The sequence below is a fragment of the Heterodontus francisci genome, chromosome 18 (assembly GCF_036365525.1).
Source record: "Heterodontus francisci isolate sHetFra1 chromosome 18, sHetFra1.hap1, whole genome shotgun sequence".
Lineage (NCBI taxonomy): Eukaryota > Metazoa > Chordata > Chondrichthyes > Heterodontiformes > Heterodontidae > Heterodontus > Heterodontus francisci.
Window position 1 is genome coordinate 14,117,598 of NC_090388.1, and position 19,401 is coordinate 14,136,998.

General features: G+C 41.3%; 2 protein-coding genes across 4 annotated transcripts in view; one reads left to right on the forward strand and one right to left on the reverse strand.

The window, feature by feature from the left end:
- Window positions 1-4,043, reverse strand: part of ttc41 (tetratricopeptide repeat domain 41) — a 54,645-nt gene extending 50,602 nt beyond the window's left edge. For 2 of the 3 annotated variants that reach the window (XM_068050305.1, XM_068050303.1), the window contains exons 1-2: window positions 3,599-4,043; window positions 793-1,892 (exon numbers count right to left, since the gene is read on the reverse strand). In XM_068050305.1, coding sequence (XP_067906406.1) covers window positions 793-1,603 — 811 coding nt within the window. In that variant the 5' untranslated portion in view covers window positions 1,604-1,892; window positions 3,599-4,043. The remainder of the gene's footprint in view (window positions 1-792; window positions 1,893-3,598) is intronic. The other variant, XM_068050304.1, reaches the window with a different exon arrangement.
- A 98-nt stretch (window positions 4,044-4,141) lies between these two features.
- Window positions 4,142-19,401, forward strand: hsp90b1 (heat shock protein 90, beta (grp94), member 1). Its single transcript, XM_068050306.1, has 18 exons — window positions 4,142-4,358; window positions 4,959-5,046; window positions 6,675-6,816; window positions 7,232-7,348; window positions 8,065-8,396; window positions 8,659-8,770; window positions 8,849-8,962; window positions 13,327-13,443; window positions 13,763-13,900; window positions 14,494-14,571; window positions 15,074-15,139; window positions 15,522-15,791; window positions 16,012-16,257; window positions 16,740-16,876; window positions 17,693-17,771; window positions 18,223-18,378; window positions 18,911-19,027; window positions 19,139-19,401. Exons 1-18 carry the CDS (start codon window positions 4,307-4,309, stop codon window positions 19,166-19,168), a joined length of 2,391 nt encoding a protein of 796 aa, XP_067906407.1. The 5' UTR covers window positions 4,142-4,306; the 3' UTR covers window positions 19,169-19,401.

The following is a 19,401-nucleotide window of genomic DNA, read 5'->3' on the forward strand; positions in this document are numbered from 1 at the left end:
GCCACTCTTTAATGATTATGTAGTTATTATCAGTGCCATAATGTAATGGTAATAATGAAGAAGAAAGAATGTTTTCCGAGGTTTCCACACCCCCAGGATTAGTTTAAGCATTCACCTTTGCCTTGTGAAAAGCAGGACCTCGGGGAAGTAGTTTATTAATTTATTATTAACTATTAATATTTATTTTTTGTCTATTATTGCATTATTACAAGACCTAAATGTTATAAAGCAAGAAACCAATAAACATCTTCTCAATCGCCTCTTAATGTGTCTTATGGTTTAAATCTGCTGATTAGAGGCATATTGAAATAGTTAATTTCTGCAGAACTGGCCAAAAATGTGTCTGACACCATTCCTGTCTAGGGATTCAACGAATAGAGGTGGCTGTTCACACTCCATTGTCCCTGCTCACACTATTGGCATTAATGGGGAAGAGGTGTCCAGAGCCAGTACTTTTTCTTCAACATGCTCCCTGTGTTATTAATTAAAACAAAGTAATTGAGTTATTAATTCACCTCAATAAAATTTTGTTCAAGATTTTCTTTCCCCTTTCATTTGATAATGTAATCATGGCATGATGCAGCTGAATTAATCTAACTACTGTAAACTTTCCCATGTCCAATTTCAAACAAACTATGGGAAGTTATTTTTCGGTGTATTGACTGAAGAATAAATTCCAATCATTGTCCTTCAGGAAGAAGTTGTTTCAGTAACACCAGTGGCCAACTGTGTTAACAGCTGAACCAAGAATAGAACTGTACTTGACCCTCTTACCACATGCAATAAACTTACCCGTTTGCAAAGGAACTAAGTCCATGGGATACAAATTGTCAATGACATTGCAACAGTCTTTCCAGACTGCTTCTCCTAATTCTTCTATTGTCCGAAAAATTCTGACAGGTAATCCTTTATTGACTATCTTTTCCTTCAGCTCCCTTATTTTCTGTTCATCGTAATGATCTTTACTGTTATATTTACGCTCTACCATCCCCCATTCATCCTCTGGGACTTTCAGAAGTATATCATCAGCATACCGAGAATCTCGGAAATAAAAGAAGCTGATCCCAGAGTCATTCAGTATAGCTGCTTCGATTATCTCAAGCTCCAGCAGACTGCAGTTTTGGTAACCTTCCTGCAATAACCAAGAATAACCATTTCTTGCTGCGATATATATATTCCTTTCCAGCTTGGATAAAGCTTCCATATCTGTCCCACTCGCTGGAAAGCCCTCTGCATCTGGTGGGCAATATTCACCATATTTCTGACCTAACATGCATATGAAGAAAGGTGAGCATTTGTTGATGAAGTCTAGCGAAACCTTTAGCTGGTGGGAATCTGTGTTCTGATGATGACGTCCTTCGAGTGGTGTCCACTGCGTATCTAATACTTTAAAATAGCTTCTTCTGGTGTTACAGAGTTTACTTAGACGAGGAAAAATATAATTTTCCAAATAGTTTCGTTCCTCTTGAAAATCTTCAGATGTTGAACAGAGAAATACCGTAATTGGTGGTCTATAGATGCCATCTAGGGGGTGTGTAAGATATTCACTTTGCTCTGTCTCAGAGGTCCTCAGTTTTTTTAAACATTCATTCATTGTATGCATTGTTGAAAATTTTAGAATATTTTCTCAAGTTTTTTTTATATAAAGAATGAGCACTGTTAACAGTTCCTATTTTTTAATCTTAGAATTCTAATCTTAGAAATTCTTAGAATTGTAGAAAGTACATATGGAGTTATATACAGCCATCTTGTTTATGTATACATGTTCACCAACTTTCTTTAGAACTTCCATTAGAGATGTGAAACAAGTACGGTTCTTTGAATGGGCTCAGCATTTCTTGCATACCAACTTGGGTTCCATGTTGCTGACGACTTCTGCTCCTTCACAGCTACTAAAATAAAATAGAAATTTGTATTTTAAGAAATTGGTGCAAATTTGTAGCTATGATGGTAAAGGCTCATACTTCCAATTTTCTTAGACAACTGCATATTCCATTGTAACAAAAATAACATTTTATAAAAGGACAGTTGAAACCTTTTATTTCATAAGAACCTAAATAGAGGAGCAGGAACAGGCCATACAGCCGCTTTAGCCTGTTCCACAACTGAATAAAATTATGACTCATCTTCTACCTCAACTCCCCTTTCTTGCTCTATCCCCAAAACTTTGATTCCCTCAATAACTGAGCATCCACAGCTCTCTGACGCTAAATGAGCAGACAATTCACACACATGCAACTTACATGAATGAGCTGCAAATAAGGTCTGGTTATACTTCTTCAAATGTCTGTGCTGGTTTAAGTGCATGTCCTGACATCTCTGCAATAATGCATCGAAACAGAATCACAGAATCTAACAACAAAGAAGGAAGCCATTCAGCCTGAGGAAATGATGTGCACCTTAGGAACGGGAGTCGGCCATTCAGCCCTTCAAGTCTGCTCCCCCATTCAAATATATTGTGGCTGATCTGCACCTCAACTCAAAATACCTACCTTAGCTCCAAGTACCCCCTTGATACCCTTACCCAAAAAATATTTTTGTCACAGCCTGGATAACTTTAATCGACTATCAGTATCCAAAAACTTTCCAGGAGCGAGCATTCCGAATTATACTACTGATTCTGTGAAAACGTGCTTCTGATTTCCCTCCTTCTGTTTTTGGATGGAAGATAATGGCTGTGTTCCTTCTTGGAAATTTCTTGGAAAAGTTCTTGGAAACTTGCAACCAACATCAACCCATTATTTTGCGCAGTATTGGAGCTCCACTGATTGAATCAACACCAAAACCATCAGGAAATCTCTGCAAAGTGAAACTGGATTGCATATAGGGGCAAAAGTTAGAATGCGAGGTGCACCGTACTGAGCTCATCCCAGATAATTATGACTGCTTGAGAAAATGCAGACTGCCCTCTCTCAGATGTCCACTTGACATCTGTCGCAGCACCTTCATATAACTACAATAACTCTGCTGCCTCTTCAAAGGAGTACTTTTGCCTCTAAGGCAGGAGGTTGTGGGTTCAAGCCCACTCTACAGACTTGAGCATAAATATTTAAGTGGACGTCCCTGTGCAGTACTGAGGAAGTGCTGACCTTTGGATGAGACATTAAACTAAGGCCCTGCCTGTCCTCTCGGTTGGATGCTAATTTGAAGAATAGCAAGGGATTATTCATGGTGTGGTGGCCAAAATGTATCCATCAGTCAATATCACAAAAACGTGTGGTCATTGTCACATTGCTGTTTGTCCAGTTCCGATGAAGGGTCACTGACCCGAAACGTTAACTCTGCTTCTCTTGCCACAGATGCTGCCAGACCTGCTGAGTGGTTCCAGCATTTCTTGTTTTTATTTCAGATTTCCAGCATCTGCAGTATTTTGTTTTTATTTTGCTGTTTGTGGGATCTTGCTGCGTGCAAAGTGTCTGTCGTGTTTCCTGCATAACAGTGAGGACACTCCATTGGCTGTAAAGCGCTTTGGGGTGTCGTCTGGTCGAGAATGGCGCGATGTAAATGCAGGTCTTTTATAGGATTATTTTCTTCATCGCGCGTCCCTTTTCGTTACGGTCCCCAGATTAAAAACATGAACTATATAATTTCTGCTTACTTTGACTCCATGGCATTTGCTCAACAAACGCAAGCGTTTATTTTTTTCAAAAAAAGCAACAGGAAAAACCTCGCCACGATTATACGTTCCCATCCGCGGCTCCGGCTTTCCAGCCTCTGCAGCATCCCCCGTTTCCATCGCAACCGTCTCCAAGGCTCGTTATCCAGGTAAACGACCCGGAGAACCAGGCCAGACAACCCCGGAAGTAAATGAAAGCAGCTCTTTAAAACTAAGATATATTTTTCTTTTTTTAAAAAAAATGATTCTAACCAATGTACGATTACACCCCCTCCCAAAAAAATTAAACGTATAAATCCAAAAATGAAAAACTCTAAACCGTTTGAGCTTCGACCCGGCTCGGCGCTTCTCCACCAATCGGGACGAGCCACGCTCTGGACGTAGGAGATGGTACATGGAAGACGGTGATTGGCGGAGGCGTTTTCGCCACCGCTCCTGATTCGTCGGTTGTTTTTTGCGTGGTGGGCTGCGATTGGCTGCTCGTCGCCCCGTCCCCTCCCCTCCCCCTCCCTTCAACCGGTTTTATTGAAGAATCCGAGTGAAGCACCAGGCGTGTGTTGTGAGGGGAGTCGCGGAGAGAGCGTGGTTCGTGGGGAAATTGAGGTATCATACAGCGGGCACGTGAGACATAACGGTACCGGGGGTGGGGGAAAAGGATCAGCGAAGGAAGAAAAATCGCAGAGCCTCCCGATGATGAACCAGGCCTGGATTCTCGCGCTGGTGTGCGCGCTTCTGGCGTTCGGTAAGTGTCGATGGGCGCGAACTGGCGTTTCTGGAATCTTCCTTCAGCTCCTGGAACGGTGAGGGGTTCCCGGCCTTGTACCCGCTCAGGGACTCGGATCCCCTTCACTCGCCTCGACCGGTCTGCTGTTGTCTCGTAACCGTGTGTGTGTGGGGGGGGAGTGGACCTCTGACTCCTCACCCCCAATCCCATCCCCCACGCTCTCATTACCTTCCCCCGCCCCCCTTCATCGCATCTCCATACGCCCCCTCTACTCCTGGCGGCTGTTGGGATGAATGGGCTGGGCTTTCAGGTGGAGTCGCTTCTCCCCCGCTCTCTGGCTGCTGATGCCAGCTCCCTGAGCTGGAAATGTGGGCTCTCGGTTTCTCCTTATTCCGCAGTATTTTGGTTTTATTCTCCTCATTACTCCTGCCTCCAGGGAGCCTGGTTACCCTCCTCCTCCCCCGCAGCCAGCCAGCCAACCCCACGGCGCTTCCACAACGATGAGAGGTTTTTCTTGTAAAAGAAAACACGTGGGTTCATGTTAAAGGACGGTTCCGATCGCTGATTTATTGCCTGAAGAGACTTGTCTGTTTAAACTACCCTCACTTCTTTGTCCAGCTTCCGTTAGAGCAGAAGATGAAACGGTGGAGGAAGATCTCGGGAAAAGTAGGGATGGATCTCGGACCGACGATGAAGTTCTTAAAAGGTATTGATTGTGGAGATGTTCTGTTCATTTCGGTGGTGGTGATACTGGACTTCAAACCCGGAGATCATATTTTCATGTATCGCTAATGGCAAGTTATTAAAATCAATTCGTCTGCTACCAGAAAATGGCTATGAAAGCTACAGAGTGTTGCACAAACCCAACTGATTCCTAAGGAAAAGGGGCCAATGTGACTCCTGTGTCACACTGGTACTGCCCAACTTAAATGCCACTGATGCTGTCATCATAGAACATAGAACAGTACAGGCCCTTCAGCCCACAATGTTGTGCTGAACCTTTAACCTACTCTAAGATCTAAGTAACTACCTACCCTTCATTCTTCTATCATCCATGTACCTATCCAAGAGTTGCTTAAATGCCCCTAATGTATCTGCTTCTACCACTGCTGGCAGTGTAAAAAAAAAACCTACCTCCAATCACCCTAAAATTACACCCCCTGGTGATAGCCCTTTCCACCCTAGGAAAAAGTCTCTGACTATCCACTCTACGCCTCTCATCATCTTGTACCCCTCTATCAAGTCACCTCTCATCCTTCTTCGCTCCAATGAGAAAAGCCTTAGCTCCCTCAATCTTTCTTCGTAGGACATGCCCTCCAGTCCAGGCAGCATCCTGGTAAATCTCCTCTGCACCCTCTCTAAAGCTTCCACATCCTTCCTATAATGAGGTGACCAGAACTGAACACAATATTCCAAGTGTGGTCGAACCAGGGCCTTATAGAGCTGCAGCATAACCTCGTGGCTCTTAAACTCAATCCCTGTTAATGAAGCCAACACACCAAGCCTTCTTAACAACCCTATCAACTTGGGTGGCAACTTTGAGCGATCTATGGACATGGACCCCAAGATCCCTCTGTTCCTCCACACTACCAAGAATCCTGTCTTTAAGCCTGGATTCTGCATTCAAATTCGACCTTCCAGAATGAATCATTTCACACTTTTCCAGGTTGAACACATGAGAACAGAATGTGTGGATGACACTGTCACTGGTAGTTTGTGCAAGTAAATGTAGATAAGACTAGAAAAATTGGGCACTTGAGCAGTATACAATGATAGATATATCAGAATCATTTAGTATCTGAACTTTTACCTTTTAAAGATTTTTGTACTGAAATGAAATTGTGGTATGATCTTGCATTATTTCTCAGCATTGAAGGAGAAGAAAGCTATAAATCTTGAGGCTTTTTTTTGCCTTTGACATTGTGCCATTTGGCTTAATTCCACTAGTACATGAATATTTCATATTTCAGAAAGTTTTTAGTGGCTGGAATTCAGACTAACCTTGGAGTTGATCTAGACCTGTGTAACCTTGATAAACATATTACTACCATAGTATGGAGTTCAGTTGGCCAACATCTTAGTTTCATGGTTATGTGGCTCCAGATTTGGTCCTAGGCCAAAGTCAAAATAAATGGACCCATTTGGGTGCAAATGATGGAATTGAAAGTGAGCTGTATGGAAGCTTAAAATTCAAGCTGATTTTTTTTTCTACATTCAAGTATTTTGAAAAGAAAAGCAACTATTTGGTCTTTATTGTGCAGTGTTAAGTGTATTGACCTATTGATGCAGCTATTTACATTAGTTAACAGCCTCCCCCTGTGCCCTTTTTGGTAGGGAGGAAGAAGCTATTCAATTAGATGGATTGAATCCTGCTCAAGTTAAAGAAATCAGAGAAAAGGCTGAAAAGTTTCTATTCCAAGCAGAGGTTAACAGAATGATGAAGTTAATCATTAATTCTCTATACAAAAACAAAGAGGTAAGTTTTTTTTTAAAAAAGGCTTCACTCTGCTGTTTTGCAGTTTCTGAGATTGTTTTCAAGATACTTGCCTTAGACTTGTCCTGTGACCATCTATATATGGCATTTTTAATGTGGCACTTCATGTTGGGTGTTCAGTAGCAATTTAACTTCAGTCTTCTCATTTACTTCTCATCCTGGAGTGGAGGGAAGAGTCTATAAAATGCCAACAGTATATATAGTTCAGTCAGCTGTGTGCTTGTGGCCATTATTTATTGTAGTAGCTGTGGTGTCCTGATAATCATGACATGGTATTATAACATATTACTAACATTGGAGTTTTTAAAGCTGCATACCAGGGTAAAATTCACACAATGCATATATATTAAGTTAACATTCTGTAGCCAAATATATTTAACTTAATGTTTATTATCAGATATTTCTACGTGAACTGATTTCTAATGCTTCTGATGCACTGGACAAGATCCGGTTGATGTCTCTAACAAATGATACTGCACTACATGCCACAGAAGAGATGACAATCAAGATAAAGGTTTGTTTTCTTTCATTAAATTTGTTTCAAAATGTAGTAAAATTCTATTGGATTAACTGATAACTGATCAAAGTCCTGATTCGAGTTAAGACTGCCTAGCTGTACCTTCAGAATGTGCCTGTTGTCTCAAGCATTAGAGAAACACTGGGTGCACAATGGAGATTGGCACGGGATTATAGCTTGTTCTAAATTGTAAGAAAGGTGTCATATGGTTGTCTGACACTTAGATTTGGTGTGCTCGAGTCAGATCTTCCATGTGGATGTATACCTGTGGCCACCCTCGATACAAAAACATTGTTGTATTACTGCTCATGCATTTTTAAATGTGCTGGAACTGCTCATTTCACCTTCATAGCAAAGTTGTCTCTTTTTTTTCTCATCCATTGCACATTAGAAAAAATTTAGGCTTTGTAGGCATAATGACTACAGTACTGTAAAGTTTTATTTTAGAAATGTCATAGTTTGTGATTTTGGCACATGGCGCTTGGAGAATTTGAGATGAAGTTTGGTTTTAATTTTTATGCACCCTACCCTGCTGACAGCATGGAACTTGAGATAGGGTTGATACCCTTTAGTTTTGAGCCCATTGATTAAGACAATAAGAGGAAGACTAGACCAAATTTAATTTTCTCAATTAGTGAATTATCTACATATGCAAATGAGAATATGGTTTGGTGATGGAATATTTATACTTTAGCACTTTGCTTTCTCCCTAGGCTGACAAAGAGAAGAACATGCTACATGTCACAGATACAGGCATTGGCATGACTAAGGATGAGTTGATTAAAAACCTTGGCACAATTGCAAAGTCTGGAACAAGTGAATTCTTAAATAAGCTGACAGAGATGCAAAGCGATGACCAGTCTACTTCTGAGCTGATTGGTCAGTTTGGTGTTGGATTCTACTCTGCTTTCTTGGTAGCAGATAAGGTCATTGTAACATCTAAGCACAACAATGGTACACAGCACATCTGGGAATCTGACTCAAATGAGTTCTCTGTAATAGAGGATCCACGAGGAAATACACTAGGACGTGGTACTACTATCTCGTAAGTTATGACTCCTTTTTACAGTGTGCTACTAAATTGTTTGGCCTTAGAACAGTGCATCCCTTGTTGGTATAATGTGGAAATGGCTGGCTGGCAGTATCTGTAAGGAGGGTATAGTTGCTATTATTGGCTAACGGAGCCAAGACATTAGATCTGTTATAATATAGTTAGCCTGACCAAGCTACTTAATGCAATATTGATCCTTTACAGTACTAATAAATTATGTGTTGAATTGTCTATCATATGTTCTTGTTTACTTTAGATTAGTCTTGAAGGAGGAGGCATCTGACTATCTTGAACTGGACACCATCAAGAATCTAGTGAAGAAATACTCTCAATTCATCAACTTCCCCATCTATATCTGGAGCAGTAAGGTAATTCAAATGTGATTCTGGACAGTGAACAGTAAACTCGTGTACTTTTATAAATTTAACAAAAGCTTCTGTTAATAGACAGAAACTGTGGAGGAACCAATGGATGAGGAGGAAATTAAGGAAAAGGAAGAAACTGATGATGAGGCAGCAGTTGAAGAGGAAGATGAAGAAAAGAAAGCTAAAACTAAGAAGGTATGAACCATTTTTCATTCATTTCATTAAATGTTCAAAGAATTGGCTTGGATAGAGAATTGGTTGGGGTAGGAGACAGACTATGGATAAGATTGTGACTAGTGCTGTCCCCAGGGATCTGGACTGAGACTGCAGCTTTTCATGATGTAAATGATTTCTAAGGAGAAATAGCAACACAGAAATCTTAGATATTTAGCTCTAAGTTAGGTGGCACAGCAAATAGTGCTGACAGGAGCAAACTGTTGCAAGGAGACCTTTCTAAATTAAGGTTGTGGGCAAAACTCTAGCAAATGGAAGTCAATGTTTGGCAGGGGGGTGGGAACCGGAGCCACAGATCAGTGGATGGGGTAGCTGTTGAACAGGCAGATACCGAGTGCAGAGAGTCTGAGGAAGGTTAGACAGTTGACAGAGCAAAGTTGCAGCCAGTATGATGGGTTGAAGTGTGTCTATTTTAACACAAGAAGTGTCAGGAATAAGGGTGATGAACTTAGAGCATGGATCAGTACTTGGAGCTACAATGTTGTGGCCATTACGGAGACGTGGATATCACTGGCAGGAATGGATGTTGGATGTTCCGGGGTTTAGATGTTTCAAAAGGAATAGGGAGAGAGGTAAAAGAGGTTTGGTTTAGTTTAGTTTAGAGATACAGCACTGAAACAGGCCCTTTGGCTCACCGAGTCTGTGCCAACCATCAACCACCCATTTATACTAATCCTACACTAATTCCATATTCCTACCACATGCCCACCTGTCCCTATATTTTCCCTACCACCTACCTATACTAGGGGCAGTTGCTAATTGCCAATTTACCTATCCACCTGCAAGTCTTTGGTATGTGGGAGGAAACCAGAGCACCCGGAGGAAACCCACGCAGACACAGGGAGAACTTGCAAACTCCACAAAGGCAGTACCCAGAATTGAACCTGGGTCGCTGGAGCTGTGAGGCTGCGCTGCTAACCACTGCGTCACTGTGCCGTGGGGGTGCGGCATTGTTAATCAGGGATAGTATCACAGCTGCAAAAAGGGAGGTCGCCGAGGAGGGTTTGTCTACTGAGTCATTATAGGTGGAAGTCAGAAACCGGAAAGGAGCAGTCACTTTGGGAGTTTTCTATAGACATCGCCACCCCCCCCCCCCCCCCCCCCCCCAATAGCAACAATACATGGAGGAACCGATTGGGAGGCAGATTTTGGAAAGGTGCAGAAGTAACAGGGTTGTTGTCATGGGTGACTTCAACTTCCCTAATATTGATTGGGACCTCCTTAGTGCAAGTAGTTTGGATGGAGCAGTTTTTGTCAAGTGTGTCCAGGAAGGTTTCCTGACTCAATATGTAGATAGGCTGACTAGAGGGGAGACTATGTTGGACTTGGTGCTTGGCAATGAACCAGGCCAGGTGGCAGATCTCACGGTGGGAGAGCATTTCGGTGATAGTGATCACAACTCCCTGACCTTTACTATAGTCATGGAGAGGGACAGGAGCAGACGGGATGGGAAAATATTTAATTGGGGAAGGGGGAATTACAATGCTATTAGGCAGGAACTGGGGAGCATAAAGTGGGAACAGATGTTCTCAGGGAAATGCACGACAGAAATGTGGAGGTTGTTTAGGGAGCACTTGCTGCGACTGCTGGATAGGTTTGTCCCGATGAGGCAAGGAAGGGATGGTAGGGTGAAGGAACCTTGGATGACAAGAGATGTGGAACAGCTAGTTAAGAGGAAGAAGGAAACTAACGTAAGGTTGAAGAAGCAAGGATCAGACAGGGCTCTAGAGGGTTACAAGGTAGCCAGGAAGGAACTGAAGAATGGACTTAGGAGAGCTAGAAGGGGACGTGAAAAAGTCTTGGGTAGGATTAAGGAAAATCCCAAGGCGTCCTACACTTATGTGAGGGACAAGAGGATGGCCAGAGTGAGGGTAGGGCCGATCAGGGATAGTGGAGGGAACGTGCCTGGAGTCGGAGGAGGTAGGGGAGGTCCTAAATGAATACTTTGCTTCAGTATTCACTAGTGAGAGGGACCTGGTCATTTGTGAGGACAGGTTGAGGTTAAGAGGGAGGATGTTCTGGAAATTTTGAATGATATGAGGACAGATAAGTCCCCTGGGCCAGACGGGATATACCCAAGGATATTGCGGGAAGCGAGGGAAGAGATTGCTGCGCCTTTGGCGATTATCTTTGCATCTTCACTGTCCACTGGAGTAGTATCGGATGACTTGAGGGTGGCAAATGTTGTTCCCTTGTTCAAGAAAGGGAATAGGGATAACCCTGGGAATTATAGACCAGTCAGTCTTATGTCGGTAGTGGGCAAATTATTGGAGAGGATTCTGAGAGACAGGATTTATGATTATTTGGAAAAGCATGGTTTGATTAGAGACAGTCAGCATGGCTTTGTGAGGGGCAGGTCATGCCTCACAAGTCTTATTGAATTCTTTGAAGATGTGACAAAACACATTGATGAAGGAAGAGCAGTGGATGTGGTGTATATGGATTTTAGCAAGGCGTTTGATAAGGTTCCCCATGGTAGGCTCATTCAGAAAATGAGGAGGCATGGGATACAGGGGAAGTTGGCTGTCTGGATACAAAATTGGCTGGCCCATAGAAGTCAGAAGGTGGTAGTAGAGGCAGGTATTCAGCATGGAGCTTGGTGACTAGTGGTGTTCCGCAGGGATCTGTTCTAGGACCTCTGCTCTTTGTGATTTTTATAAATGACTTGGATGAGGAAGTGGAAGGCTGGGTTAGCAAGCTTGCCGATGACAAAAAGGTTGCTGGAGTTGTGGATAGTGTGGAAGGCTGTTGTAGGTTGCAACGGGACATTGACAGGATGCAGAGCTGGGCTGAGAAGTGGCAGATGGAGTTCAACCTGGAAAAGTGTGAAGTGATTCATTTTGGAAGGTCGAATTTGAATGTGGAACACAGGCTTAAAGACAGGATTCTTGGTAGTGTGGAGGAACAGAGGGATCTTGGGGTCCATGTCCATAGATTGCTCAAAGTTGCCACCCAAGTTGATAGGGTTGTTAAGGCGTATGGTGTGTTGGCTTTCATTAACGGGGGATTGAGTTTAAGAGCCGCGAGGTTATGCTGCAGCTCTATAAGGCCCTGGTTCGACCACACTTGGAATATTGTGTTCAGTTCTGGTCGCCTCATTATAGGAAGGATGTGGAAGCTTTAGCGAGGGTGCAGAAGAGATTTACCAGGATGCTGCCTGGACTGGAGGGCATGTCCTACGAAGAAAGATTGAGGGAGCTAGGGCTTTTCTCATTGGAGCGAAGAAGGATGAGAGGTGACTTGATAGAGGGGTACAAGGTGATGAGAGGCATAGATAGAGTGGATAGTCAGACTTTTTCCCAGGGTGGAAAGGGCCATCACCAGGGGGCATAATTTTAGGGTGATTGGAGGAAGGTTTCGGGGAGATGTCAGAGGTAGGTTCTTTACACAGTGGTGGGTGCGTGGAATGCGCTGCCAGCGGTGGTAGTAGAAGCAGATACATTAGGGGCATTTAAGCGACTCTTGGATAGGTACATGGATGATAGTAGAATGAAGGATAGGTAGTTAGTTTGATCTTAGAGTAGGTTAAAGGTTCGGCACAACATCGTGGACCGAAGGGCCTGTGCTGTACTGTTCTATGTTCTAATGTTGAAAGTGTCTGGTCATTTTGGGCCCAAGAAGGATCATAGTATTTTCTAATGGCAGGAAGCTAAAAATGTAGATGAGCAGAAAGATTTGGGGTCTAAGTACAGAAATAACTCTAGTTGTCAGTACAAATAACTGCATTCGGTCCTGGGAACCACACTTCAGAAAAGACATAGTTCCTCAGGGGAATGCAGTGCAGATTCACCAGGATGATGGGATTAAGAGTTAAATTTGAGGGCCAGTTGCACAGACTAGGCTCGTAGTCCTTTTTTTGAGATTATAGATGATTTAAGGGATGATCTAATTGAGGTGTTAAATATGATTTACTCAATCATTTTGAGAGATTTCTTGTAGAAAGTGTCAGGATAGGGGGATAATAAAATTAGAAGTTTTTGCAGGGATGACGAGGAACATAGGAGTAGGCTATTCAGCCCATCAAGCCTGCTCTGCCGTTGAAATACAAACATGGCTGATCATCCACTTCAATCCCTTTTACCCACACTAATAGGAAAGCAATGCTTCACAAAAGGTGGCAAAAATTGACTCAACTCTAAGCTAAGGCTGGGTCACATGACAATTTGAAAGCTGAGAAATTTTTGTAAGGCAAAGGTTATGGAACCCAGCCACATAGATAGTAAGATGCTGATGAGCCATGATTTAATTGAATAGCAGGACATGCTTGGGCTGAGTGGCCTACTCCTTCCTTTATGTTGTGTGCTATAAATTCCCAATTCTTGCAGGTTGAGAAGACAGTCTGGGATTGGGAGCTGATGAATGACATTAAACCAATCTGGCAAAGACCAACTAAAGAAATAGAAGATGATGAATATACAGCTTTCTACAAGACCTTCTCAAAGGTAATTTATTTTAAAGGTCTTTGAGATCATCTGCTCTAAACGTTTGCAGCCTGAAAGTGGTTTTATAGTGACTTTTCTGCTATTTGGGAGGACTCCTAGTTTGCCAAATCCAATTTAAGTACACGACACCTAGCTAGTGCTTCACCCTGAAGGGTGTCTGAATGCTATGCTAATATTTATGCTGGTGCCCCTAAAGATGGTCAGTCTCTGTGGAGCAAATCTAAAGTTGTGAATTTCTGGAAATGCTTTGAAATGTGCTGAAATACCTCCTCTAATGTATTTAATTTTCTTATTTATAAGAGCTTTTTCTTTTTTTCAGGATTCTGATGACCCAATTGCTCATATCCATTTCACTGCTGAAGGAGAAGTCACATTCAAGTCCATCTTGTTTGTGCCTAAAACTGCACCCCGTGGTTTATTTGATGAATATGGATCAAAAAAATCTGACTTCATTAAGGTATGCTGATTTAAGTTTTAAAATATAAAAAAACAGTTTTCCATTGCCACAACAGATTTTTCTATCCTTTTTTATAAAGAAATACTTTGGTTCAAGTGTTGTATGCATTTCACCTGTTCCCATTGCCAGCATTACTACCAGAACAAGATAGTCCTTATTGAAAAGTGTTGTTCAAGCTTGTATCCCTTCTATCAATGGGACAGGAACCTCTGCACCTAGAAGTTTCCTGCATGCTCACTAGAAACACCTAATCTAATTAGATCAGACTAGTATATTGATATTTGTATCCTCTCCTGATTGACTGACTAAAGCAAAGGAAATTTTCATTTTCTCTTCACTCTTGCTTCTGGATTTCTATTTGGCTTTGTGCACTTGGCACACATGAATCAATTTTTCCATAGACTACAAACAGTGCTGTGCAGTCAATTTCAAATTTTGAATCATTAACTTCCAAGAATGCAAAGATGGTTCCTTGCATGATTACCAGCTTTAAGCACATCTTGGTTGTAAAGGCATTGACAGCAGTCGCGTACTGGGAAGTTTGATAATACTCTAGTTTTGACGCTTAATCTAATAGTTTCCTCTTATTGCAGTTGTTCGTTCGTAGAGTGTTCATCACGGATGATTTCCATGATATGATGCCAAAATATTTGAATTTCATCAAGGGTGTAGTAAGTATTCATATAAATGAAACTCTACTATATATGCACATGGTTTTAGGCCAGAACTGTAGCTTTCTTAACCTTGCAACATTAGGTATGTAATCCCTGTCCTTTCCAGGCAAAGTAATCTCCGCAGTTGTCAGCTGAGTCCAAATAAATAAAATAATGGTTTACTAAGAGTCTTCACTTGATTTTCAGTATACATATTCCCTGTATGTAAAGATGATGCATTAGTTATTTTGTTACTAATAAAGGCAAAACTTGCATACTTATTCTGCATTGTTTGCATGCAGGTGTTTGCTAGAATTGCTTTTAATGTGAAACCTATTGATGTTTCAGTGTATAAAGCACATTTGAATTCTTGACTACTGGAGACTTACATGTGCTGATTTTTGGTCAAGTGGACTTTAAAGTCTTTGTATGCCCTTTTGAGTTAAAATAAAGCACTTTGCTTTGGGCATTTAATATTAACTTATTTTAGCACTGAACCTACATTTAATATTTTTCACAGGTGGATTCTGATGATCTACCTCTGAATGTGTCCCGTGAGACTTTGCAACAGCATAAACTGTTGAAGGTACATGTATTATCTCTATCAAATTTGAAATGTTGCTGAGTATCTTAAGGTAACATGTTTGCTGTTTCTCAAATGTATTTAAAATATTAACTTGTAGGGTAAAAGGTTTTTAAAGCTGTCTTTGCTTTCTGTATAATCTGACTTTCTGGAGCTTTAACTGGCTTAGTCAATTTACCTGACTTGGAGGTAGATTGTGTGGCTCAGTATTGTATTGGATTTTGTTCTTGCACATTATCGTTGCAGTAGCACTCCCTGCATCTAGAGTAAACTTAACTTGTTGCATCACTGCAAGACAGTAAATCCTTTACATTAGTGTTTTGTTCAAATAGCTTATCTGTTTGCTCTACTGGATTTCTAATTGGCCTAAATTATCTCTAAATAGGTTATTAGAAAGAAGCTAGTACGCAAAACTCTGGACATGATCAAGAAGATTGCTGAGGAAAAGTATGAGGATGAATTCTGGAAGGAATTTGGGACCAATATTAAGCTTGGTGTAATTGAAGATCACTCCAATAGAACACGTTTGGCCAAATTGCTGCGTTTTCAGTCTTCTCACCATGATACCAAACGGACTAGTTTGGAGCAGTACTTGGAAAGAATGAAGGAGAAACAAGACAAGATCTATTTCATTGCTGGAGCAAGCAGACAAGAGGTGCGATGGCGTACTATTGGAGATAATTTAACTGTTGCACTGCAGGTGGCCAAATTTGTAACTCAGCAGTAGGCTGTACTGCAGAGTAATTTACTCTTCCTCTGCAAAGTGCATAATACTACCACTGAACCTTCTATTGTTGTGCATAGTGGAGTCTTGTATAAATGTATTTTACTTTGAAGTATAAGCAAGCTATTAGATACTGGATTTTTGTTTTCAGGTTGAATCTTCTCCCTTTGTTGAACGGCTCTTGAAGAAGGGTTATGAGGTTTTGTATCTGACAGAACCTGTAGATGAATACTGTATCCAAGCTCTGCCTGAATTTGATGGAAAGAGGTTCCAGAATGTTGCCAAAGAAGGGCTGAAATTTGATGAAAGTGAAAAGGCTAAAGAAAAACATGAAGCAATGGAGAAGGAATATGAACCACTGTTGGCCTGGCTGAAGGACAAAGCACTGAAAGATAAGGTATATGATGCATAACTTCATAGCAAGCTTGTTCAGGTGTTTTTGCCTGAGGACAGGGTATACCAACCTATACATCCATTGCTGATGGTTCTGTACTGCATTGAATTATGTTAGTAGCATAAATAATTGCAACCAGCGAAAAGTTGTGGATGTTGGAATGGCTTCCTAATGCATTGAGACAATCAACTTGAAATTTTTACAATTAATCCTGCCACAAGAAAGTGCTAATTAGTAAGGGGGTAAAATCTAGTATTATGTAGAATTGTAGCGAGAGCTTTCCCAAAAGTTCAAGAACATACATTGCTGTAACCTGCTAAGCAACAAGTGAAGGCGATGTTAAATGCAGATGGCAACAAATAATGCCCCTAAACAAATTACACACATTTTGATATTTTAATCAGTTTCAATATTTAGAAGGACAGACCAGATCCACTTGCAGGTGAGGGGGAAAGTGAAACCTTAACTTGATTTTTTTTTTTCAGATTGAAAAGGCCATGTTGTCCCAGCGCCTGACAGATTCACCTAGCGCTCTTGTGGCCAGCCAGTATGGATGGTCTGGTAATATGGAAAGAATCATGAAGGCTCAGGCCTACCAGACTGGAAAAGATATTTCCACAAAGTAAGTTGCTTTTAATAATTTTAATAGCATGCTAATTTAGCAGTCTTTGAAACATCTTTAACATGGTCTAGAACTGTAGCTTGGCTTGTGCTTTGGTACAGGGGCACCTTTTTTTATGTCTTAATTATTGCTTAACAATCAAAGGCTCTGCTGTAATTTACTGACTACAGATTGAGCACTACCAGTGCTGGCTTGTGGAATACATAATTGCACTGCAGTGCTACACTAAAGGTTCCAACTTTAGAAAGAGGCATTGAATACAAAAGCAGGGAAGTTATGCTGAACCAAAAAAAAAAAAGCTATTGTTAGGCCCCAACTAGAGTATTGTGTCCAGTTCTGCTCACCTTTTAGCAAAGAGGTGAGTCCTTGAGAGGGTGCAGAGGAGATTTACCAGAATGGTTGCACGGATGGGGGATTTTAGTTACAAGGTTAGGTTGGAAAAGCTGGGGCTGTTCATGGAGCAATGGCGATTTAAGGGGAGATTTAAGAAGTGTACTCGATTATGACAGGCTTACCTAAGTTAGACAATGGGAAGCTGTTCCCATTAACTGATGGTGCAAAAGCCAGGGAACATGGATTGTGGGTTTTGGGCAAGAGATGCAGGGGAAATATGAGTAACCTTTTTTATGCAGCAGGTGGTAATGACCTGGAACTCGCTGCCTGCAATGGGGGTGGAAGCAGAGACAATCTAACTTGAAAAGCAAATTGGATGGGCACTTGAAGGAAATAGACTTGCAGGGCTATAGGAAATTGCGTGCCATTAAATGACTATTTGGCCCATACATTCCAGTACTAATCAGGTTATAAACCTTACAGTTACTATTCTGGTCAAAAGAAGACATTTGAAGTTAATCCAAGACATCCTCTGATCAAGGAGATGCTGAAGCGAGTAAAGGTAACTTTATTTGAAAACTTGTTAATTAGGATATCTCCAGTATACTGTTAACACAACAATATTGAGTTAAATGGGGCACAAGGTTTGTTTCATTTGTTACTGTGCTCTTCTAGGATAAAGGGAGATCCTCTGAGGATTGGCTTTTGATGGTCTCTGACCCAGTAGTCACAGAACAATTGTTTAACTGTTAGATATAAATTATAATTTTTTAAACAGGAGCTTTAGCCAGGTATAGTCATGTATTATAGTACTGGACTAGCAACACAAGTGCAAATCCTAATGTAGCACATTGTAAATTTGATTACTACAAAATTGTTAGCACTGGATTATGGGGGGCTGTGGAAAGCTACCCTTCAAAGAAGGAAATCTGACTCATCTAGTGTTTTTCAAAATCAAAATCTGAACAGTGAGCTGCTTGCTAATATGAAACTACAATATCTGTTTTCTTTAGGAAAATGAGGATGATCAGACTGCTGCAGACCTTGCTGTAGTATTATTTGAGACTGCCACATTACGTTCAGGTTACCAATTACCAGACACTAAAGCATATGGTGATAGAATTGAAAGAATGCTTCGTCTAAGTATGAACATAGACCTCAGTGCACAGGTATGTCATTGGATTTTATTTATTTAGCGATACAGCACTGAAACAGGCCCTTCGGCCCACCGAGTCTGTGCCGACCAACAACCACCCATTTATACTAACCCTACAGCAATCCCATATTCCCTATCACCTCCCTACACTAGGGTCAATTTACAATGGCCAATTTACCTATCACCTGCAAGTCTTTGGATGTGGGAGGAAACCGGAGCACCTGGCGCAAACCCACACAAACACAGGGAGAACTTGCAAACTCCGCACAGGCAGTACCCAGAATCGAACCCGGGTCGCTGGAGCTGTGAGGTTGCGGTGTTAACCACTGCGCCACTGTGCCGCCCATTTGTGAATACATTGTACTGTTGACCTCAAAAGCTCATTTGGGTGGGGGGGTGGGGCAGAAGAAAGGTTTTTAAACTAATTTGGGTTGGATTGCATTTTCAAATGAAACCTGTCAAGTATTGTGTAAGTCAAATGGTGGAAATGTTGAATTCTAACTCCACTTAGATGATTGAAACTGAACTACTGTACCTACTTTTAGGTTGAAGAATATGAAGAACTTGCAGATGAAGAGGTTGAGGAACAAGATGAGGTGAAAGCTGATGAAGCAGAGCAAGATGAAGCAGAGCAAAATGAAACAGAAGAAAAACAGACTGAGGTGGGTCTTTGAATTAGTTACAGTACATATGCAAGATTTAATCACTTTCAAGTATATTCCTGGGATTGAGCTACACAAGTTTGTTTTTTTTTTTTTCCCCCCCACTTCCAGGAATCCACAGATATAAAGGATGAATTATAATAGACTACAATCTACACTGGGGAGGTGTAAAGTACTGGGACAAGGAACAATTGAACAGAATACTGAACAAACCATTCAGACTTAACCCTATAAAAAGGTCTGGGAGGGCAAAGGAGTTTTCTATGTTTGTTTGCATTCCTTGAAGTGAAATGACTGTAAATTTGTAATATTTAAGATTTCACTTTCTTGTGAAACTTGTCATGTAAACCATAATAAAACTTTTCCACAAACTT